This window comes from Coccinella septempunctata, chromosome 4 (genome assembly GCF_907165205.1).
Source record: "Coccinella septempunctata chromosome 4, icCocSept1.1, whole genome shotgun sequence".
NCBI lineage: Eukaryota > Metazoa > Arthropoda > Insecta > Coleoptera > Coccinellidae > Coccinella > Coccinella septempunctata.
The window spans coordinates 5,783,408-5,808,767 of NC_058192.1; the positions used below are offsets into that span (position 1 = coordinate 5,783,408).

Sequence of the window (25,360 nt, forward strand, 5' to 3'; positions counted from 1 at the left end):
AATCAATTTTCTATTTAATCAACATGTTATTAAAACAGAAATCCATTGATATTAACATACTTTGTGCAATTCAATAATAAATCTTCGAATACCAAAAATTATTTTCTGTTTAACTATTTTGGGATTTGACAGACCTAAAATAGTCTGATAATATTATAAGGTAAAGATGAATTTGATCAACCTAACTGAAAAGATAATCTACGAAATTAATTAGATTTTGACTATGATAGCAATACCATCTTCACGTGATTCAGTTCATAGTTTAATCATGGGTTAATTCAATGAAATGATAATGTTTGAAGGCGAATCACTCAAGAACCTACGAGCTAATGGAAATATCACATTTTTCTTTCAAATTATTACAGTTTTTTGGATAGATGCAACCCTGTTAAGTCTGGTATAATTTCTAGTTTTTTCTTTGAGACTGTTCTTCGAGGAAATCCTCAACAATTTCGACCAAAGTGCGAACTTCAATGCAGCAAGAAGTTAACCGTTCGAAAAACAAGGAATTTTAATTGAATTATTTCATTTTCTCCATGTTCTGACAATCCTTCGACATAACTTCTGCAGTATTCATTTTGATGCAACATAATAGAACGTGTAGAATGAAATGAACCCCATGATGTCCATCATGAGCATGAACTTTAAATGTAATTCTCGGTTTTCACAATACGTTATCTCCGTTATCAGTTAAGGGACGATCGCACTATCATACATGCCACAGAAATTGTACACAATAATTGTGTACCTTGTAATAATTCTTGATGTCACGCGGTGAACAATTGAAACAGTATTTACGTCATAAACACGGAAAACTGCACCGAAAAACGAGGCAGGATGACCTATTATCCGCGCAGGATCTCTGGTCGAAAATTTTAATTCAGCCCCATCTCCGGCCAAACCAACCGTGTTTTCCAACTGTAGCCAATTAAAAACTTTATGATTCCCTCACAAATCCCGAAGTTGGCGGATGGAACAATTTAAAAAAGTCATTTGTGTAACTTCTAGAGAATCGAGACGCTCAAATGCCTCGCCCAGTTTGCGCTAGGACACCTCTAGTTGTTCGGCAGCCTGTATTTATTGCAATTAAGAGGCAGATGCTTTTAATTGGCTTACTCTAATTTATAATCGCGGACAGTTATTATCTCTTTTTATTCCGGGATTTCCGGCTTATCCGGAAAGGAGCACCGCGGACAGTTTTTGTTCCCGAATTAAAAAGCTCCTCGATGGGAAGGGTCGAAAATTACATGGATTAGGTCTGAGCTCTTTTTGAATTCGAGCACACATACATGAAGCACTACAGAAAAGGTTTCAACGAGTTTTGTTCCAAGCGAAGAGGAGCCCTGAAAAGTTTGCATTCATCACAAATTGCTCGTTTATTCTACATCCAAAGAGTTATTAAATTTTCATCCAGACTCTCCAGTAATATGAAGCATGCATTTTTTGACAAAGAATGCTCTTGAAATCATCATTTTCAACTTAGCTTGGAGCGAACAAAAATGAGCATCATAAAGAGATATGGTATATCTTCTATTTTCTATTTAGAAGCTTTCTTTCTTGGAAGAAAATGATTAAGGCTGCTTCAACAATCTGATCGAGATATGTGAGTGAACATTCAGACTTCTCATATTAAAAAAAAAATGATTAAAACTTTCGAAACACTCTCAGAATCTCCTTAATTTATGTGGAGCAGTATATTGGCTACGTTCCTGGAACAATACTCCATTCTCCTTTATTTCAGTAGTCGGTTGGCCATGGAAATTTGACACATTTCACTCTGTATAGTACGAAAATGTGGGGTTATGACGCTTGTCAAAACATTTTTGGGTTTTAAATCAACGCTATGTTGTCCGTTTTTCGTAAAAGTTTCTGTTATTACTTATTTTATCACAATGTCGAACCTCTTCGGAAAATATGTGACGAACATAATTGAAGTTTATACAAACTGATTGAAGGCATACCAAATCCAGTTATTTGCATGGAAAATACAAGAGATCAGTATAACATCATAATATGCACTAGCTTGAGGAGAGTTAATGTTCGTTATCTTCTTTGGCTGAAGTTCGAATACGTTACATCAGTTGTAGATTTCAGAAATATTAATCAGAAGATGAAATGCATATGATGCAGTGGTTGGGAATGGGTATCTCCCGAAGGAATAAACAGATAATTACAAGAATGTTAAATTCTTCAACAAAAATCATTTTGCATCAATATAAGTAAAAGGAATTAAAGGAAGTTTCAAGTCAAGATGAACTTCACCTTTGAACAAAAATTTCACATGAATAAACAATTAACAGGACAACTGACGCGTATTTGTGGCTGTTCATCTTAATACATTGATATAATAATAATAATTAGGTATTTATTGATACCTTAAGACATTCACAATGTATAGGACAAGTCAAATGAAAAATAGAAAAATCAATTTTCGGGAACTTATTCTACGATGACATTCATCGAAAATCCTGTAGTAAACTTTTGGCATTAATTCACTCAAACATAAAATTCTCAAATGCCACCACTTTTTTGGGTCTCCCAATAGAAGGAAATTCTTTGTCATCCTCTTCATTCACAATTTTTCTGACTGCGGAAATATCCAGCTGAAATATAAGTCGTTTAGATTCAGATGAAACATTATATAAATTCTCCTACATTGAATATGTTCGCTACCGTCTGACGTATTGTGGATTTTAGAATATCAGGGTATAACTATTTGAACGAGCGGACCTGAATTCTAAATAGCACTTCCTGAAACCCTGTCTCTTTTTTCAATCACTTTCGGCATTTTCGAATTAAAAATTGATATAAGTTGTGGCAACGGCGTTATGACATTAACGACATTTCATGAGTGCCAACCTTACTCCGTTCTAGTTACAAACACTTGAGAAAATTATTTCATGGCCAACCGACTGCTAAAATAAATGTGATTGCAGTATACCTACTGTTCCACCAATCGATAATAAACGACTATCTCGCAGAATTACCAACGTAACCGCAATATTCGCACATAAGCCACTCGCTCATGCTCAAGCAGAATACGTTATAATGGACACAATACTAGGAATGTCACAATATGGCGCAATTTCACCCCGAATAAACTTCGCCCCTTCATCTTATAATTACAATGCATCTTCACGTTGAGCTCGCGTGGGATTCTGAATATTAATAGCGTATTTTGACACTGCATGCACTCGACCTACGTCACACCGAGATCCAGCAGTTCCACACTATATCATAACGTATTCGATTAATCTCAGCCTTGAGATTACATTAAGGATAATTTATACTACATCCCTAACAACAAGTAGATCCCCGGTGGTTCCGAACAAAAACACCAGACAAGGGAAAAGATGAAGTGGAAAATGATGACGAAGACGTAGTGTGTTTACCAGACTGTTGAGCTCCTGGGTTGAATATTTTGCCGAAGGAAAGCCACAAGCAATACGAATAGCGTTGTTTTTATAGTATATCTTCGTGTACCCACTTGTTTAAAATTCAAAACTATGAGAGATAACTGATTTCTCAAGTTCTGTTTTAGCAAGGTTCATCCATAATTCAAATGCATACATTTACTGGATAATCTTCGATTCTGAAGAACTCTAGTTTATTCTCTCTGGGAATAGCAAGGTTGAATTACATTCTTCTAAATATAAATAGTTTCAAACTTCATTTTATCCCCCGCCCCATTTGGAGGTGTTTTTCAATAATCATTCTGCTCCTACACTCTCGCTCGAATTAATGTCGTTTAAATTGTTTTCAGAGCAAGAAATAGGGTGATCTCCTGAAGTAGATGCTTCGCAAGAGGCCAAAGAAACTGGAGTGATGCACAAGCGAAAACGTCGCTCGGGCAAACCATGCTACCCCTATACTCCAGCAGGACCGCCACCTTAGTGCTTTCAGTTCATCTACTCCTGGTGCTCTGCTTCAGACAGGCTTCTTCAAGCCTTCGGTACAGTTCCAGAATTGTCGACACGCAGTCAGGAGGTATAAGGGGGATCATTCTGGAACTGAATTCTAGACACCTGGAGCCGGTGGAGGTTTTCAGGGGAGTTCCCTACGCTGCGCCACCTGTCGGGAAACTGAGGTAATTTTTGATCGATTAACTCACTGATGCGTTATGGATCGGATGGAAAAATACATATTTCATATATTTATCAATAATATCAAGTGGAATATTGAGTATGCATAAAATTATTTTTTTTTTTAGGTTTGAACCACCACAACCCCCTTTGCCTTGGTCTGGAACCCGATTAGCGGATACGTTTGGTGCTGTTTGTCCCCAAAGGTTTCCGGATTTGACTAACAGAACAGCAGCCCTTCAGCATATGCCTAAGGGCAGATACAATTACTTGAAAAAACTACTTCCCCTCCTAGAAAAACAGTCTGAAGATTGCTTATTCCTCAACATGTATATACCTGGTAGTGGTGAGTACTATACAGAAAAAAATGGGGCTATTATACACTGCGCAAAAAAATTAACGCACATTCTGAGAATCTCAATGTTAATGAAAGTAAATTCTACATTGACTTTATAACTTATTTTTTATGTTCTCTCGGGAAGGTTTTGAACGAAACAAGACACATTAAATGGAAGAAAAATTCAGGATTTCACCGAATCTTATGTGAAAGAAGAGAAATGAAAAATTTTCAAAATACTGAAATGCTGATAAGTGATTTAATACTTGGTATTTCCACCCCTTGCGTTAATTACAGCTCGGCAACAAGGGTTCATACTCAATATGAGTGATCTTAAAATGTTCTGATCTAATCCTTCCCAGATTTCTCCGAGTTGGATTCCTAAGTCATTAAGAGTAGCTGGATGATTTTCTGAACTTCTCAGTCTTCTATTGAGGTTGTCCCAAACCTGCTCAATCGGATTGAGATCTGGACTTCTTGCTGGCCATTCCATTCGAGAGACTTCAACCTCTTCAAGGTACTCCTGAACGATGCGCGCACGATGGGGTCTAGCATTATCGTCCATAAAAATGAAATTTTCACCAATGTATTGGGCAAATAGCTCTACATGCTCTTCAAGAATGTTCCTTATATACTTATCAACATCCATAGCTCCATTATCAACGACCACTAGGTCTGTGCGAGCAGTCAAAGATATTCCACCCCATACCATAATCGATCCTCCCCCGAAACCAGTAGTATTCAGGAAATTGCACTGAGCATATCTTTCATGTGGACGTCTGTATACAAGGGAACGTCGATCACAATGGTAGAGGCAGAATCTAGACTCATCTGTGAAGAGAACTCTTTCCCAATCGGCCTCTTCCCAATGGATATGCCCTTCGATGGACTGGGGTAAGAGCTGGGCCTCTTGGCGCGACACGAGGCCTTAAATCATATTCTCTGAGGCGATTTCTTATTGTCTGAGTGCTAATTTGCACCTCATGAGTTTGCTCAAGCTGAATTTGAAGGAGGCGAGCGGTTGCAAACCGTTGTCTCAACGAAGAAACTCTCAAGTAACGTTCTTGAATGGCAGTTGTTACCCGTGGTCTACCTGTCCTGGTCTTCGGACATTCATACCTGCCTCCCTGAATCGCTGCAACATTCTGGACACACTTGTATGGGAAACTCCAAACCTTTCTGCAATTCTTGTGTATATCAAGATTGTATCTTTTCCAAGTTATTCAAAATAATATTTAAGATCCATCGATTACAGGAAAGATTTCTCTTTTTTACCCTACTGACAGGAAGAAGGTGGTTTTGAAGAGTGCAAAATCGAGCACTGGAGACAAACTGAATGACAGATTGTGCTTAAACTCTCTCCACTACACCTGATCACAATTTTTTCCAATTAGCATCAAACACAACCCCCACGATTAGCAACAATCCATCTTCCTCATTCTGATCAGCCCCAAGTCTCCGACTTACAATCAAACAAATGAAAACAAATGAACGCGGTGATCAGGGGTACCCCCCATTCCCGACAGAAATGATTGATCTGGATCATCCCGACCCCTGGAACATCCCAATTCTACAGTGAAGCCTGTTTTTACTGCAGAATCTGACGCGGGGGACAAAACCTGGCTATGGCCTACTACTAAACGTTCGAATCAATCAATTTCGCAGGTCAGCATAAAGGATGATTGTAACACTGCTGTTTGGGAATAAGCGAACGCTTGGGTGCAAATGGACGATGGTCAAAACGATGATTAAATAAAGGTTCTGCAGGCTGTGTGCTCCCGTTTGAACTGGACCTAACGATAGGGATAGGGGTTATAAGGGAGATGCGATAGGGCTTCATTTTTTGTATATTAGTCTACACAAATTGAGTTCAAATAGAACATGTATCAGACCTATCAGAGTAGACTTCCTAAGTAAGTCAACAATGGAAATTATATGAAAAACTGAATCCCATAAAGCAGTTAAGGACAACAAGCCTAGTCTGCCAATAACATTCCAGAAATTTTCAGATATTGACTGTAAACTGAAAATTGGAAAGTCTGAAACCAATTCAGTCGAGTCCTCATATATGCCGTTATTATTTCTCTCTCTCTCTCTCTCTCGTGTTTTAATATGAATGAACGTGTTTTCATTTGCTGCTAAATTGATGTTGAGGTCATTTCCGCTTGGAACATTTTTACGCTACTGTATTCGGTGTGTATTTTCATGTTTATTTTCAGCAAACTTTGGGGGAATCACAATTGGAACAATGTTTACGACAAACCTAGTCACAGAAATAGAAATCTCTACGTATGTTATATCTTAATTAACTTGATGAACTTAGATCCGAAGCTGACACCTTCTCATGCTTGGTTTAAACTAATTTGGATGATATACAGGCACCTTCTAATAATTCATAGACATGAAAACCGTTGTTAATTTCCTCAGTATTCGTTGAAAGCATTGTTCCCCCTCACAATATTTAGTTGCACTCGTTTTGAATGATCCTGCAGCCATTACACCATTCATTGTTGATCAATGAACCTGCAGAAGTATTCAGTGGCGTAGCTTGCCTTAGGGGGGCCCTGTATCAAAATGTGTTGAGGGGCCCTAAGGAAGGGTGAAGTAAAAATAAAAGTAGCAAAAAATGTTCGATTAGTATCGAAATGATTATATGTACTTATAATTAAAACTTCTAACTCATACTTGGTGCTGGGAGCGAAATAATATACAAACAAATAACATACAAACAATATAAAATAATATACAAACAACATAAAATGATAAACAAACAAATAATAAACAAACAATACAAATAATTAAAGATACACTTTTCTAGCCTTTATTTCAGCAAATCTATTTATCAAGTCAGCCATAGCTGATGACGATTTCAGTTTTTTAAGTTGTTCCCCCTCTATTGACAATAACGACATGTCTGAAAGCCGTTCCTGTCCCATAGAAGTCCTCAGATAATTTTTTATGAGTTTTAGTTTTGAAAAACTCCTTTCAGCGGTTGCGTGTAGTAATAACGTCCGGAAAACTGGATGCAAGGATATTGAATTTTATCAGGACTAATTTTAAAAGTTCTTTGATGGCACGAATTTTCTGAATTTCACATTTTAAGTATTCATATCTATCTGAATGATAAATTCGGTGTAATGAACGGGATTTTAAAATTTGAAATGAATGGTTGTCTTAGCAGTTATTTTCAAAAATGCTCTTGTAAAACCTGTAAGAGGTTTTGGATAACATTTTTAGGAATTTTTTGCTTACAGACATTCGGGGGCCCCTAAAGCTTGGGGGCCCCGTATCACTGATACCGCTGATACCGCGGTAGCTACGCCCCTGGAAGTATTCAAATGCACAGGAACATTCCCGTAGGCCAAACTATCGACCCAATACTGTTTAGCCCCTCTGGCCACTTCAACACAATGGCGTGAAAGCGATCTACAAACTCCGCGTAAAAACTACTTCATAATTAGTTCGGGCAATTCAGCTTTTCGCCGGCATGAACGAACTCATAGTTCGATAATTCAAAGGTACATTCGGTTCCCGAACTCCGGGACTCCTAGAATCGAACCGTTTCAGTGACAAAAACACTCCCGCGAATCGATTTATGAACGGTGTCAGTTTATCTTGTGCAATTAGTGCAGGATGAGGGCCTCTCCAAAATTAGGAGAGTCTAATTTATTGACCACGTCCTAGAGCAGGGGCAGGTCTGGACTACGAGCTTGGGTTTTGGCACGGAATGTATGGCCCAGCTGGTTCTGGGGAGAACTTGGACAATAGTTTCGCTCGGGAATCCCGAATCTCAGATGAAATGATGATGAAAGGTCCATAAATCCAAAATTTATCAAATGAGAATGAAACGCTGAATAACGAGAGTACCAAATAGAAGCCGCTGTTATTCAGAATAAATATGCATAGAGTCATTCGGGGCAACTGTTCGCACTTGTGACTTTCAAGCCATATCTTGTTTCAAATGTTGAAGCTAGGAAAATTAAAACATATTCATAAGATAGAGAATTTTCTAATCTATAAGAAAACATCAAAAAGCAATCAAACAAAAACGTTTTCTTTCCGCAAAAAAGAATTTAATAGACAAAGTAGGAGTGCGTTCACATGCCCCGTATTGGAGGTAAGTGTGCGCATCCTCACGGGGTAAGTGAACGCAGTGCTTAGTGAAACACATAATCAAAACAAATTACAAAATAATGTCATCAAAATGTTACAATATTAGAGAAATGCTGTTTATTGTCAATACAGAAGCGCCTTTTTACAAGCAGTGCATTATTGTTCGTGCCACAATTCTTGGTGAACACAACACTTGATTCCCCTGTTGGTGGCTCTTCATGTTTTTCTGAACAAATAGGATAATATTGATCGAGTCTTAACCAAGAAAATGAACAATGTCATAATTTATTCCTCACTGAACTAATGCCCATATAATGAATCTATGCGCACACTTACCCGCGCACACTTTCCCCAATAAGCCGAAATTTGAATTGAAGTTCTTATAGAGTTGAACAGCTAAGAGAACCTAAAATTTTTTATTATATGTTTAGATTAATATGCGCATGATCGAATAAAATATTGTTTAACACTTAGGGACTCGGAACTTGGACCTGGCAAAATTTGCAGAGATGCTAAAAACTAACAAGAAATCTAGTGAATTTGGTTGATTGCATATAAAAAGTTAACGAAACGTCGCACGGCGCACTCCTATGAAAAACTAATATGGCGATTCTGCGCCCTTGCTTCACCCAAATGAACCCCTCTTTCATACATTGCATAGTCGAGATATACGCACTGCGCACACTTACCCACTGCGCTCAGTTACCCCGAATGACTAATACACGCAAAACATAAGATGAATAATGGAAATTGTGTTCTGTAAATTTCAATTCTTCCTGATTTCGTCTTACTGCTGTTTCTACCATTGCTTCTGTAGTTGTTCTTGTTTTCTTTTTCATTCTGTCTGCATATTCTTTATTTTCTTTTCGCATTTGTAAAGCATTTTCTTCAATGTCATAGATTGTTCTTCAAATTTTCTGTCTATATTTTGTTTCATATTCAACAGAACATCCAACATATTTGGATCATTGTTTTTTTAAACTTGAAGAGAAGAATCTCTTCTTGCTCCAGCTAACGTCTTGCTTGTGGATGCCATATCGTGATTGTTAGTATAGCTTGAAGTTTTTACATAAACTTTCTATTTTCAATTAACAGAATCGCAACTTATAACTGAATATTCAATTCAGAACTGACTTCTCTAAAATCCCGACTGAAAAATTTAATTTTTCTGTTCCCATGTCATCAAAAATTTTCAAATAGAGCACATATAGAAAATGTTGAAAGATTCTTTGCTCGTTTCTGATATTGGGCATCACCTCCATCGTCGCCATTATCTCTCTTCGAATTTGCGAGCGTAAAACTAGATTCCGCTGTATCGGACGTGCACAGGCAAAAATTAGAAAAGTTGCGAGCGGCATTCGCGCGAATTTAATCAGAAACTTTTTCGTTTCGGGCGGTATTAGCCGGCTCAAACATTGTCAGGATAGTCCCGGAATTAACGAGTGATATTAATCTTGTTCAATTTCAGGCAATCGAGGTCTGGAGGCCCCCTATTCGGTGATGGTTTTTGTACACGGCGAGAGCTTCGAATTCGGCGCCGGCAATCCATACGACGGCAGCGTCCTATCCAGCTACGGTCATGTCATTGTGGTCACCGTGAATTATCGACTGGGCATCCTTGGTAAGTGGAATGTATTTACTGATAACTTGCTGTGGTGTTCGGTTTTGTTCTATTGATTTGTCAACTTGTCTGATGAAGTTGTGGCAGGTGCTGATTCCGGTCTACTGTTTTGGGGCGTCGTTTTACTTCCGATTTCTCAAGGACTGGCTTCCAAGCATTAGAAACTAGGGTAATCAAGTTTAATTTTTCTTATTATTGCTCTCTACCCTACTCATTCATATGAATCGTGTTGAGAACATCCTTAGGGGCTTGGTCGACCCCATCTTTTTGGGAATTTTACGAAGGTCAAATTTCAAGACGATTATCTTCCAGGAAAATCATCGTAGATCCGAATGTGATACATTCTCTCAAAGAGCAACTCTTCTAGTTATAAATCTGACAATTTCATCCATTTCGGCACAACCGTTCGGTCTTGAGGAAGTTTCAACTAACCCCATCTTTTTGGGAATTTTTGAAGATCACCTTTCGAGTGAATTATCTTCCAGGAAAATCATCGTAGATCCGAATGTTATACATATTCTGAAAGAGCAACTCTTTTAATGATAAATCTGAGAATTTCATCCATTTCTGCACGACCGTTCGGTCTTGACGAATTCTCAATTGAAATTCGCAATTTTAGAAATATGCCATTTCCAAGAAGAAGATCTAAACGAAGGGAGATAGGCTGTCGAAATTGCTCGCAATAGATTCAGCGTATTCGAAAACTAATATTTTCATACCAAAATTTCGAATATCTGGCTCAGTTTAGGAGAAAATATATTTTTTTGTTTTTCCACCTTTCATTTTCAAGTTGACTTTGAAGAGCTCTCTGGAGTGCAATTCTCTATTGAATCATCAACTGTTTAGTTTTCTAGAATCTTCAGAACAAATTCTATGCACTCCATATCCTAAGACAGTAAAAGAACATCCAGATTTTCAGACAGAGTAGCAAATATGTCATTTTAGGGGGGTCTAACCCCTTGCTCATTTTTGACCCAAAAAATCGAGATTTTCGAAATCGAGTTTTTGTGCTAGGGTGGAAGCCTAGGCAACGCTGATTATATAACCGAAAATCCCAATTAGATCAGACGAATATAACAGGAGATATCGCAGATTGAAATTTGCAATTTTTGAAAAATGCCATTTCCAAGATGAAAATCTAAACTAAGGAATATAGGCTTTCGAAATTGCTCGCAATAGATTCAGCGTATTCGAAAACCTATAATTCAATACAAAAATTTCGAATATCTGGCCCTGTTTTGGAGAAAATAGTTTTTTTTTGATATTCCACTTTTCATTTTCGAGTTGACTTCGCAGAGCTCTCTAGTGTGCGATTCTCTATTGAATCATCAACTGTTTGGTTTTCTAGAATCATCAAAACAATTTCTATGCAAGTAGGAGTTGACAAATACTTTTCTTTCTAAAAATCTTCACACAAACGAAAATCCCAGACAAGAGATGACTAAATAAGCTACCCAGTGCAAAACGCATTCGGAAAGCCGTGATTTCCAAGCAGCTCACATAGCATCTTTATGTGCCCTTTCTGTTTTAATTTCGCACATAAAGTGAACCGAGTTAACAACTGCTGGGGTCTTAAATCGAATAAGGTAATAAGGTACTTAACCCACCATAAAGTGTGTCGAGTTGCGTTAATCTTGGGTTATTCAGACGTGAACATATAACAATGCCACGCCTAATTGCTCCATTCATTGTACAGAATATATTCGTTGTGGAATATTTATTCGTATATATGCTCTGCAATCAACCATTCGTTCAAATCAAGCCAATATAGAGGTATTTTGTGACTCCGATGAAAGCTGCTTGAAAATTGGAAAATTCTCTGGAGAATTTCTGGACTGGTCGATTCAAAGCTAAATGGTAGAGGAATTTTAAATCCCTTTCTGTGGAAGATCTAGATAGGGCTAGGTGTGGTATCAAACTCCGGTATGAAACCAGAAAATATTAATTTTCATTACGTCTCTGATTTCAGGCCTTCTGAGGACAAGACCCACCCCCGACGTCGGAAGAAGTCGTTCTTCATCCAACAGCGGGGGTAATTTAGCAGTGAAGGATATCGACATGGCGCTCCGTTGGGTTAAATTGAACATTGCTTCATTTGGTGGAGATCCCAACAGAATAATTTTAGTGGGACATGACACTGGCGCCGCTTTGGCGAATTTTCTACTGGTAGCTCCAAGTTCGAAAGGTAATTATCATTATAGAAATTTTTAATTCGCATACAGAATCTTATGAAGCTTAAATTCATCTTTTGTGCTTGTGCTTGTTTACAGTTAAATACGGGCCAACTAGACAAAAAAGCAACAAATTATTCAAAGACAAAACGAATAGAGTCATTCGGGGTAACTGAGCGCAGTGGGTAAGAGTGCGCAGTGCGTATATCTCGACTATGCAATGTATGAAAGAGGGGTTCATTTGGTTGAAGCAAGGGCGCAGAATCGCCATATTAGTTTTTCATAGGAGTGCGCCGTGCCACGTTTCTTTAACTTTTTATTTGCAATCAATCAAATTCACTAGTTTTCTTGTTAATTTTTAGCATCTCTGCACATTCTGCCAGGTTTAAGTTCCGAGTCCCTCACTGTTAAACAATATTTTATTCGATCATGGGCATATTAATCTAAATATATAATAAAAAATTTTAGGTTCTCTTAGCTGCTCAACTCTATAAGAACGTCATTTCAAATTTTGGCTTACTGGGGAAAGAGTGCGCGGGTAAGTGTGCGCATAGATTCATTATATGGGCATTAGTTCAGTGAGGAATAAATTATGGCATTGTAGATTTTCTTGGTAAAGACTCGATCAATATTGTCCTACTTGTTCAGAAAAATATGAAGAGCCACCAACAGGGGAATGTATCAAGGGTTGTGTTCACCAAGAATTGTGGCACGAACAATAATGCACTGCTTGAAAAAAGGCGCTTCTGTATTGACAATAAACAGCATTTCTTTAATTTTGTAACATTTTGATGACATTATTTTGTAATTTGTTTTGATTGTGTGGTTCACTAAGCACTGCGTTCACTTACCCCGTGAGGGTGCGCACACTTACCCGCAATACGGGGCATGTGAACGCACTCCGACTTTCTCTATTAAATTCTTTTTTGCGGAGAAAAAACGTTTTTGTTTGTTTGCGTTTTGATGTTTTCTTATAGATTAGAAAATTCTCTATCTTATGAATATGCTTTAATATTCCTAGTTTCAACATTTGAAACAGGGTACGACTTGAAAGGCAAAAGTGCGCACAGTTGCCCCGAATGACTCTACATAAAACGGACAAAATAAAGAGAGAAAAGAAAAGAGAGTAGAAATCTCTGAGTGTTCAATTGGACGTCTAACACATGTGACAATTTTTGTACTTCTAGTGCTTGATTAAGGCGTCTGATTCCAATTCTACCCATTGTAATTTCTACAAACTCCAAAGGAATGTTACTTTTTCTATATCGATCAGTATGGCTCTGATGCTTCACAATTTAAAAAAACCAACAACACCAGGTTCCTCTTCGCTTATTTACAACAGTTCCGTCAATAAAGCATCGCCAGTTTATCCGATAAGAAATCCCCATTTCCATTGAACGATTTTCCGTTGAATTTCGATTTACTTGGCACTTAACAGTTGGTTCCTATGGAAGCACTCTCGTTCCACTGCAAATTTCCGATAAAATGTTGAGGATCCTCTTGTTCTCCCATATTGTCGGGGAAGTAAATCAGGCCCTATAAAAGGAGTCATTCGATACTCGGAAACTGCAGGAAAACAAACGAACAATTAACAAAGTTCCACCCAGATCCCTCTTTCTTCGAATGAACAGCGAAATGGAAAAACAAACCAACTGAAAGATGAATGATATCCCAGGACAGATCCGTCTCGAGGAAAATATGTTCTATTTTTTTGAAAAATCCATTTTATTAGAGCTGGATTCCCATCTGCAGTTGATCTTAGATACCTCGATTCCATTGGCAAACCTGAAAAACTGCCCAAGACTCCACAATGCAGAAAAGCCCAGAAAATAATCAATAACAGATATTTTCATCACTACTGACACATACTTTTTAAAATTGCTCAGAGCCTCTTGAAGGTTTTTGCAGCAGTTGATCCATTGTATTGATAAGGCACCTACTTTTGAATCTACGATATTCACTGATCTCTTTAGAACTTAATGTCATGCAACGAAAATTTCTTTAATGTTAGGACCATCGCATTCGCCATTTTGCATCTTTCATATCGATTTTCGCTAGTGAAAAGCATTTTGGACACGAATTCACACTCGCGTTACAGGTAGAAATTAATTCAACGAAAATTAGAATACATACATCTATTTTTGAGTCCCAATAAAATCCGATGAATATTTATGTTGAAAAAAATTCCTCTAATGACCAAATCGTGACCCTAAATTCAGCAACTCACGGCGTCAGAATATGTTCCCAATAATGTACGACCAATTTGCGTGCTGTGAAAAAAATTATTAATTGTGCTGTGTCACAAAATCATATAGTTCATTATTTCTCCTTTCCTATTTTCACCATCTTATCAAACAGAGAGATTCAAACTCACATTCATTATTTCTTACTCGAAATAGAAATACTCTGGCAAAACGAATTGATCGAACTCAGCTTTATTGTTTTGTTAAAAATGCTCTATAACATCATTTCGCAATGCGTGGAAGTTCTGAGCCTAACACAGCGAGAAAACAAAGCGGCTCTGGATCAATGATGTCCATTTGTTTGGGTAGATTCATTATCGTTCGTTACTGTATTTCTACCAATAAAAGACAGGAGGTGAACATGTACCAACTCATTGTGAACGGCACAAACGTTGAGTTATTATTTATGTTTCTTCCGTTGTTTCCAGCTGAAACACATCCAATCAAACACATCGCAGTCCAAACGAACATTATCATAATTAGGTAAATTAATCATGCTCTGATACACATAAATCTGCGCTTTGTGCTATTGATGATCAACGTAGAATTGATGAGTGCTTCAGAAATATGATTACGATGGTTTGATTAATGCTACCGATGTTGGAACGATCGGGATGATTCAAAATATCCACCCTGAAATACTGACACACTTTTTTTTCTGCTTTTCATCACATTGGATAAGAAAAATATGTGCATAATACATAACGTTATGAATTAAATTTTTTTACATGCATTGTTGACTTGTAAAGTTAACTCTGTCATAATCTGCTAGAAAAGAAGAAGAATTTCTATTCATCACTTGTTTAAGGACTTCATAAATGGGCCAGTTCTTCCGAATTTCCACTCCATGAAGCAGAAAGTGCAATTTATTTAAATTTCCTGTATTGAGTTCAGAAAAGCACTAAACTCGTTATAATACTAGATAGTAATTCTTCAGACGCCGATGTGAAGAATGAATATATTAATAATACAGCCCAGAAAATGCCCAGCAATTTCTTGTTTTGGTTGATGTTGGCCAACTATCGAATGGCTCCAAATATAAAATTTATAAAAGGTGAGACTCGTGTCATTATCAATCTCTCTTTCACCATCTCCTCCTTCCAAGGTCCAGACAAGAAGCGCATTGTCTTCAGAAGCAAGCTGGGAAAACCTAACAGGGGGTGAAAAACCTTGCGTTCCCTAAACATACTTGACCGTATCTGTCTGCGCCGTAATGGAATTTTTTTCCTGCCATCTTGTATTTTCACCTTGTCCTTTCTTTCTCGAGACAGAACATTAAGAGGTGAAAAAAGAGCAAGAATCAAATGATTCCACGTCATATAGGACCTTTCACGATAAATATCTCGTGACATTAAATTGCATTACAAGATGTTTGTTTCAGGTCTTTTCAATCGCGTGATATTATTGAGTGGAAGTGCTCTGAGCCCATGGGCAACGTCACACAGTGGAGAGTCCATTAGGCTAAACATTGGCCGACAAACTGGATGCATATCAGTGAATAAGACTAACGAGGAGGAGGATATTACTCATTGTTTGAAATCCAGGTGACCACTTTTCTCTCATTCTTCAAAATGAATTTGTCTGAATTTGTTTTTCGAACTAGATATCAACGAGCAACAGAGAGAAAAGTTTCCGGAACGTAACATCAAACTTAATAGTATAGCGAGATTAGTAAATTTTCATTGAAATCAAATCTACATTAACTTCTCCGGGCGCTAATGAAAACTGAATAAGCAACGCTGCATCCCACTCAGAGCACCACATATTCTAGTAGGCCCAAACCACAAAAACTTTTCATCGTGGTTATGAATTTTCCGAAAAACTGCTTTCAGGTTGCAATAAACTGCCTACTGCTTGATGCATTCTGTAGTAGTCTTTTAATAATTTAAATCTATTTCGAAACAAAAGATGGATTAGAGAATGCCTGACAAGGTGTACAAATAATTCACGACTTGAAGTGTGTTAAGCTGCTTATGTTCTTTTACATTATTAATTTCGTTGATGAATAGGAACAAATAGCCTTTCGAGTGTTTTTTCTACATAGCTTGAAGGAACCTCAGGATTCGTATTTCAACAAGAAAACTTGATACTATACCTGCTTCGGTTTATCTCATGGAGTTATAAAAATATTTGAATTCGAATTATGAATGAAGTTATATACCTAATAGAGTTCATTTGCTATAATCCTAATGAAAAAGTCACGGGAATTTTTCGAAGGTCATCTTTCGAGTAGTTTCTCTTCCAGGAAATTTATCGTAGATCTAAACGTGATACAGATTCTAAAAGAGAAACTCTTCTAGTAACAAATCTGAGAACTTCATCCATTTCGGCGTAACCGTTCGATCTTGACGAAGTTTTAACTGAGCCCAACTTTTTGGTCATTTTTCGAAGGTCATCTTTAGAGTAACTTATCTTCCAGGAAAATTATCGTAGATCTAAACGTGATATATATTCTGAAAGAGCAACTCTTCAAGTTAAGAATCTGAGAATTTCATCCATCTCAGCATAACTGTTCGATCTTGAGGAAGTTTCAACTGAACCCAACTTTTTGGGCATTTTTCGAAGGTCATCTTTAGAGTAACTTATCTTCCAGGAAAATTATCGTAGATCTAAACGTGATATATATACTGAAAGAGGAAGTCTTCAAGTTAAGAATCTGAGAATTTCATCCATCTCGGCATAACCGTTCGGTCTTGAGGATGTTTTAACTGAACCCAACTTTTTGGACATTTTTCGAAGGTCACCTTTAGAGTAACTTATCTTCCAGGAAAATTATTGTAGATCTAAACGTGATACATATACTAAAAGAGGAAGTCTTCCAGTTAAGAATCTGAGAATTTCATCCATCTCGGCATAACCGTTCGGTCTTGAGGATGTTTTAACTGAACCCAACTTTTTGGAAATTTTTCGAAGGTCCTCTTTCGAGTCGCTTATCTTCCAGAAAAATTTTGATGTAACGGTGAACGTTGGAAGATTTCGTATGAAGACTCAAAATTATACTTTTCCCACAGGAGTCTCGAAGAGCTCATGGACGTCCAGCTGGAGGAAGTCCGTTTCGTCCCTCGCATCGCACCCACACTCCCCATCGACGAGAGGGCCCCGGACCCCCTATACGCGATGGAACACTCATCGGAAACGTTCATAACGAGTGAAGTGATGATCGGAGTGACAACTACCGAATCTTACAACGACTTTAACGCGAACGACATACAGTACGGTTTCGAGGAAGACCAACGCAACCGGATATTGAGGACCTACATTCGGAACACCTATGTGTATCACCTGAACGAGATTTTTTCGGCTGTTCGAAACGAATACACGGACTGGGATAAGCCCATCCAGCATCCTATAAATGTGCGCGACAGCACGATGGAGGCCTTGAGTGACGGTCATACAGTGGCGCCTCTAGTGCATGTGGGGTATTTGCACGCGAGAAGGGGGGCCAAGACGTATTTTTTTCATTTCGGTTACCAGACCAAGGAGGGGGATTACCCGCAGGTAATAATTCATTTTCATCCTAGAAATAGATGTATATGATCCAATTGTATATTATATTATTATATCATCCTGAGGGGTACCGAAGTACCCCTCAGAAGCTCCGTGAGCTTGTACGAGTTCGAGGAACCAGTTGTGTTCTGTGTATGCTTTGCTACAGTGTCCTTACGCCACTTAACGCCACTTAGGCACAGCACTGTTAATTTTAACCCCACCAAGAATGGTGGCCCGTACTCGTATCCACTAGAAAATTCCTTCCCTAGCTCGGGATCGAACTCAGTACCTTGCGGTTGCAATTAACTGAGCCGACTTTCTAACCACCAAGCTACGGACGCACATCGTATAGCGACATAGTATAATTCACCTAGCCACTGGCAGAATCGACTAGGCGACATCGAAATAACGTCAGGTATCCTGGTTTTATCCGTCGCAATAAATTATTCCAGTACAGTTTTCCCGTTCACAGTTTACGGCCTCCCGAAAATCCCGACCGTATATATTTCGCACGTGTTACGGCCCCTTTTCAATAGAGCAGCCGATACTAAATATTTTCCGGATAAGATGCGAGAGTCAAAGACACGTTCGACGTTTCTATCGCAAGAACCGATTCCCGAGGAGGTAGTAGCTCTAGCTGTTCGCGTGTTTGCACCGCAAACCGGGAAGAATTTCTGTCGGTGCCGTGGAATTTGCAATCAGCTTCCGGATGATTTCGCTTCGCCTCGAAGAAAGAACAGGAGTGAAGGAAATCGGCAACACGATTGGCCGATTTTCGAATTGATGGTGCACAATTTCGTTACGGTCCCTTCGACGCGTTCGTACGCAGTCACTGCGCCATTATCACTCAAAATGCCAGTAATCTTTCCGAATTTAGAGAGTTATTCGCGAGAAAATTTATACCTCGTGCGCACTCAACTGCCTCGATATGAAATGCCTATCGTATGGCATACGTGTTGATGCCGCGTGTGCGTTAATACTACAGGTGCGCCAAAGAAGTATATCCGTTAATACATCATGTATTTTAAAACTGTATGTCCGTTAATACATCATGTCCGTTAATACAGCATGCCCGTTAATACCACATATCCGTTAATACCACATATCCGTTAATACCACATATCCGTTAATACCACATATCCGTTAATACCCCATGTTCGTTGATACCGCCTATCCGTTAATTTTACATAAACGTTAATGCCTCATTAGCATTGATATGACATGCACGTTAATACCAAATTAGACTGAACAAGGCATGTCATTTTTATTAATGCCGCAGAAAAAGAAGGATTAGGGAGAATTTCATTCGGAATATCATTCCAATATTTTCTACTTAGTTCGGCTTTTTCAGCACCAAATAAACAGTATCGCTCACACCGACCATTTTTGGGGATTACCTAGGATAATGTACAATCCGAACGGCTAATGGGTCAAACATAAAGAACTGAATGAATTTATGTACGCCGTCCGGAATATGCACATTCCCGGCCGAAAAAACTCCGTTTCCATGATCTTCGGCTTCTACAGCCGCGTTTGCATTGGTCCATTGTAGCAGGTCCGCTACCTCCCCTCACGTCTACATCCCCATTAATCCCATCGGATCCTACCTTTAGTTTGAGCGATCCTCCAAAGCGTTACCTACACCCGGAACGGTTATATCCCTAATATTTCAATCGACAATTCGAATTCGATATCAGTCGAGCATAAATTCGGTACGAATTTATACGTCACTGGATATGGCGATAGCTAATCCGCAATTTATATGATGGATATCGATCCCTCTTTGATCTGCAACAAAGGCCGTCTTGTGGATAAAGGAATGGGGAACCTATTCAAGACACTCGAATGCGTGGAAATATTATTAATCGCGATATATTTCAACTATGGGGAGGAGGTTAATCAATTCAATCTGGATGGTGGGTTCTGTCAGGTGAATATGCAGACATTCACAGACTCTCGATGCGAATATAATAGAGCGAATGGAAGAAGCGGCTTCTGGGGACAATTTCAGAAGATTAAAACGTAAAGAAGTTCTTAGTTTACCCAAAATGTAAGGGGGAAAGAAATTTCCAGAGGATGATAGAACACGAGTCTTGGTCTAATGAAGTCTTGGCCGAAATCGCTAATTAAGGGTGATACAACACTTAAAATATAACTGAAGATAATCGTTAGACACTTAAAGGGTTGTAGCACTCTCAATATGAGTTCATCACACAAAGAACTATATTCTAGTGTACATCTGGTATACATCTCAATAAATATTGCAGAGAAGAGAATCAGAAAGTGTTGTAGTTATTTTTTAATCTTGAATTTGTGTCATTTTCCAGTCCTCTGAAACTGAATCTGAATAAGAAAATCATTAAGGGTACGTATGAGGATATATTGAAAAATTCTTAGCCTACTATAGAACCAAACAAAATTTCAATATCGAAATATTTTATTACTCAACATATTCTCCTCTTAATTAGATACATTTATCACAGTGAAACTGCAACGTCTCTAGACCTTTCAAAAAAAATTTTCTTCTTGCTCTGCAAACCAGAGACCTCCACAGCTTTTATTACCTCCTCGTTGGAAGAAAATTCACTACCTTTCAAATTTTTTTTCAGTTGAGAAAAGAGATGATAGTCGGATGGGGCCAAATCTGGTGAATAAGGGGGGTGTTCTAGTAATTCAAACCCTAAATCATGAATCTTTCGCATGGCAACATGATATTTGTGTGCAGGGTGTTGTCCTGCAGAAACAAAACAACTTTAGATAGCTTTCCGCGTCTTTTCTCTTTAATTTCTTCCCGTACAGTGGTCAGTTATATCGAATAGTAATCAACGGTTATTGTTCTACCCTTATCCAAAAAATCAATTATGATTACTCCATGGCAATCCCAAAAAACTGAAGCAAGAACTTTTCCAGCAGATTTTTGGACACGAAACTTCTTAGGACTTGGAGAACCGGAGTGTCGCCATTCCATCGATTGTTGCTCTGTTTCTGGATCGCAGAAATGTACCCAAGTCTCATCTATAGTAACAATTTGGTTTAAGAAGTCTACAACCTTTCAAATCAAGCAGAGATCGAAAGCGATGCTTCTACCCTTGCACGCTTTTGGCCAACATTCAAACATTTGTGTATCCATCTTGCAGCAATTTTTCTCATGTTCAAATTGACGTGAACTATATAATGAACGCGTTCGTATGAAACATTCAGATATCCGTGTTAGCCCAATTCGACGGTCTGATAAAATCGTCATGAACTGCATCGATATTTTCGGGGACTGACACAGAAACTGGCCTTCCCGATCGGTCATTATCTTCAATGGAAAATTTACCTCTTCTGAAGCTTGCAGTCCAATTTTTCACGGTCGCATACGAAGGACATTGATCACCAAGGGTATTAAGCATATCTTCGTAAATCTGCGTACCTCTTAACCCTTTTGAATACAGGTACTTGATGTTGGCTGGATACACTGACACTGATACATTGACACTTGTAATGAGTTATTGTTCGTTGCTATGGTAACGAATTTTTTTTTTCTGCATGGAACTGATCTAGGCTAACTAGATATCAATACATCCTCGTACATTCCTGCTGGTACAATCGAAAAACCTCCTTGAAATAAAGATCGACCTCCCTCATCTTTATCCGATTCTAGGTGGATTTTTCCATGTGCACCACTCCGTATAATCCTGCATATACCGCAATGATAATCTCTTGAGTACATTCAGCGCTGGTTTTCCTATTGTCGAAAATTGAAAAGGAAAGCGTCAGTACCAGGACTACGAGAGCCGTTATCTTGACTAATGCTAGTGTTATATCATCAGCGAAGCCCATTTTATCTCTTCCATTCAAAACAGAGGCAACATTTCATCCAATATATTCCCAGGCTACGTCCCAGGAATAAAAGGGAAAAATAATTTATGTCTACACCGGAGCAACATTTTCCTACGGGAGGAAAAGGAGCCGTCGACGAAGACTCGAAGCTGTTTAGTTGGGTCAATATTGAGATTCTGACGTTTAATGTGGGTTAGGGGGCGCGAGGGGTAGACGATGGGCGTTCTCCTAAGGTAGAGATGCTCTCTGTGAAAAACTGCACAGACGAAATTCTTATCTTCACACACGCCTTGGGGAAATCTGAAGCTGTCGAGTCCGATATTCATTCCGAGATCCGCGATGACTCATCTTTCAAGCCTAATTTGGCCCCTTAGGGGAGCACCTTGCGGATTGTACAGAAAAATATAAACACGTGGGAAAATTCAATTTATGGCTGAATCCAGAGATAAACGTGTTTTTCGTCTGGACAGAGGAGATGAAAGAAAAGGGCAAGGTTGTTTATGGCCTTTCTAGAGAAAAAAGCATGAGCCATATCAAGATTAGCCATTCGCTAGAGACAAAACCTCAGAGCTTTATACAGGGTGTCCCGAAATTAGGCCGAAGAAGTTCATATGAAATATTCGACCTATTTTTCGACGTAAAATATGCCATTGAATTTTTTCAACCTATTTTGGGGATACCATCATCCAAATTAAATTTGGAGATTCCACTATAACTGTTCTCAGTTCAATCCTTTCGTAACTATCGAAAAGGGTTGATGAATAAATCCATAAATGACCAAATCATCCTCGGCATTAAAAGAACTAAGGATGAAGAAGTTTGAGTTATCTACAATCAATCAAGTATTTTCGTTTATTATTATTAATGCTCAATAATCCATATCCAAATTCTGTTGTACCTTCTCGATTGTCAGTAAGAATCACGATAATTGTAAATGTAAATATGAAGAAATTATATGGACAGATACGTGCTTATAATCTAAAGGTTCCTCTGAAACTAGTCCCTTGAGGACACTGCATGAAACAGACATTCTCATTCGGCAGAGCGTATGAATATTGCTCTGTTCCATGGTGAATTCATAATCTCGTTTTATGGAACATATAACAGATTGAATTACCTTCAACTCTGAAACTTTCGTATAGCACATTTTGTGCCCCCATTGTTAAATTTCAATCCCTTCAGCTTTCGCATCTCAAACATCTTTCGTATGATATAGAACGGGGATTTGTTGAAAGCTATATCTCGTAAAATAGGATCAAGCATAGCTGTGTGTATACTTAATGGTATATCTATTTTCGGAATGGATAATTCGATATTTCTACTTTGAATAATTTACAAGAATGGATGACCGGATGCATAACATAATTTTTTGGATTCACTTATTGATTATTCTTCATGTATATGTTAACCTAGTTATATGCTTGAACGAATTTCCCACATACTGAATTTATAAGGTCTACAGACTGTTATTCGAGTTAACAACTTTTGGCAATTTAGCATTCTCGAGTTTTATCCCGCAAATTAGGGCTCAGAGAGTTGAATTTCAGTATTTTATGTGAGCACTCATGTAGGCATTACTATGGACATTCCAGTTGAACTTTCCTGTTAATTATGCTGTGCGTCAGAGGGATAATGAGTTTAATTTGAGGTTTGGATAAGTGGCGACGGAAATATTGAATTGACAGTAAAAACGTCAGATAACAAGGGTTAGCTCGGGCGTGAATAAGAGGCAATCTTTACTCACTTAACTAGAAAATTGAATTCCCCCTAGAATGTTGTATTTTCAATCTTTCTGAAATTAGGATAACTGAATCATATTATGACCCCTATATGAATAGGTTTTTAGAACGTAGAATTTTCTGTGATTACTAGGATCAAGTAAACCTCCATAGCTCGAAGATTTCGCAAAAGGTTGCATTCAATAGAGCATAGAGCCAAGACAGTTCAGCGATTGCAAGATGGCGAAAGCGCTACTGATAACGCAAAAAAATGCAAACATGGATGAAATGTGGAACTTTTATGTCATTGCGTAACTTCTATACAGGATGTAAAAGTTGCGAAAAAAATCAAGGTGTGACATTCCTTAGCGATCCTTTTCAGCAGTGCCCTGTTCACATTCTATGTGAGCGAGAAGGCAATAGAAAAAAAATGTTGGTGTTCTCCTGGTTCATTTTCGTCGTTATCATTACCTATCCTCCCTCAGTAAGAACTTTCACTTTATTCTCAACAACTTTTTTCCAACAAGCATAAGATTTCCAAATCGTTACTCTATTTTTGAAAATTAAAATGGAATATGATGATCAATCATTGTGAGACGACCAAAAAATAGGCGTATGATGAACTTTATCGTTTTCAAGTTTTCACAGAATTATAAAAAGAAAGAAGGAAACTTTTGATGAGGAAATGATGAATAACTTTCGAATTAGTCATGAAAGAATGCAAAGTACAAGATAAAACTCATTAGCAATTTTCATTCTTCAAACTTTTTCATCAAGATTTCCACTTGTCCCTCTAATTAATTACGCTCTCAACTTCGCAACATCAATCACGAAATTAAATGTTCATTTTCGTTTGGAGCTATTTGTTTACAACTCTTTCCCTTCTTGACGAAAATTGATGAATGTCTGGAATACCTTCTGGATTCTTAGGTTCAGAGATAAGCTTTATGAAAAAGCTTGTGAAATTAATCAAAATGAGCTATCTAGAAAAACAGGGATTCTTTTCACAACTGTTCAAACTAAATAAGTTAGCTCATAAAAGGATTGAAATAACTGAAATACCATAGTTTCCTTCAGCTTGATGAAAAAATTTAACAAAATTTTCCACAGATATAGTATAGTATTTTTTGGAGACTTTAGTGTGAATATTCGTTCACCAATAATTGCTGAATCTACCTTATAGTACAGATAGCCAATGGTAGTGGAGAGTATTCCACATCACGTCTCAAAAACGAACAAACCTAGGCGATACATTCTTCAAAACCTCCAAGAGAGAAAAGTTAGAATGTTTTCCCTTGCAAATTTAAATCGCCAGGGAATGAAAGCACTAACTTCTCCCTTCCGATATTATAATTCACATCATTCAACCGAAATAACTTTCTGCAAAAAGTTTGATATTTTTCCCATATATTTCCCACATGCAGCCCACTTGAAAAACTTCCGAAAGAAGAGATAAGAATAGAGTTGTACTCAGAGGAATATGGTCGGAGTTTAATATATCAAACCTGTATTCGGAGAATTATTGAATTTTTCGGTATAATTTTTCGAAATATATGGGAGAAGTGTGAAAGTTTAAGAAGAGATTATTTGGAGAAGTGATGGACAAATTGCACAGTAAAATATGTTGGAGTTTTGAAAGCTACTTTTTGTTCGTTAGCGTAATATTATTATTTTTTTTAACGAAGTTGGCGCAACTTGCAAAAAATCGCATCTTAGAATATATGAGGTGCCTCATAATGAGAGGAACAACAATTTTTGGTC

At 37.9% G+C, this 25,360-nt stretch overlaps 1 protein-coding gene across 2 annotated transcripts in view; it reads left to right on the forward strand.

Annotated features, from left to right (window-relative positions):
• The window catches only part of LOC123312130 (neuroligin-1-like), a 133,786-nt gene that overhangs the window by 100,149 nt on the left and 8,277 nt on the right, over nt 1-25,360 (forward strand). For both annotated transcript variants that reach the window (XM_044896371.1, XM_044896372.1), the window contains exons 2-7: nt 3,764-4,087; nt 4,211-4,428; nt 10,001-10,153; nt 12,123-12,338; nt 15,949-16,111; nt 17,579-18,065. In XM_044896371.1, the coding sequence (XP_044752306.1) occupies nt 3,858-4,087; nt 4,211-4,428; nt 10,001-10,153; nt 12,123-12,338; nt 15,949-16,111; nt 17,579-18,065 (1,467 nt within the window). In that variant the 5' untranslated portion in view covers nt 3,764-3,857. The remainder of the gene's footprint in view (nt 1-3,763; nt 4,088-4,210; nt 4,429-10,000; nt 10,154-12,122; nt 12,339-15,948; nt 16,112-17,578; nt 18,066-25,360) is intronic.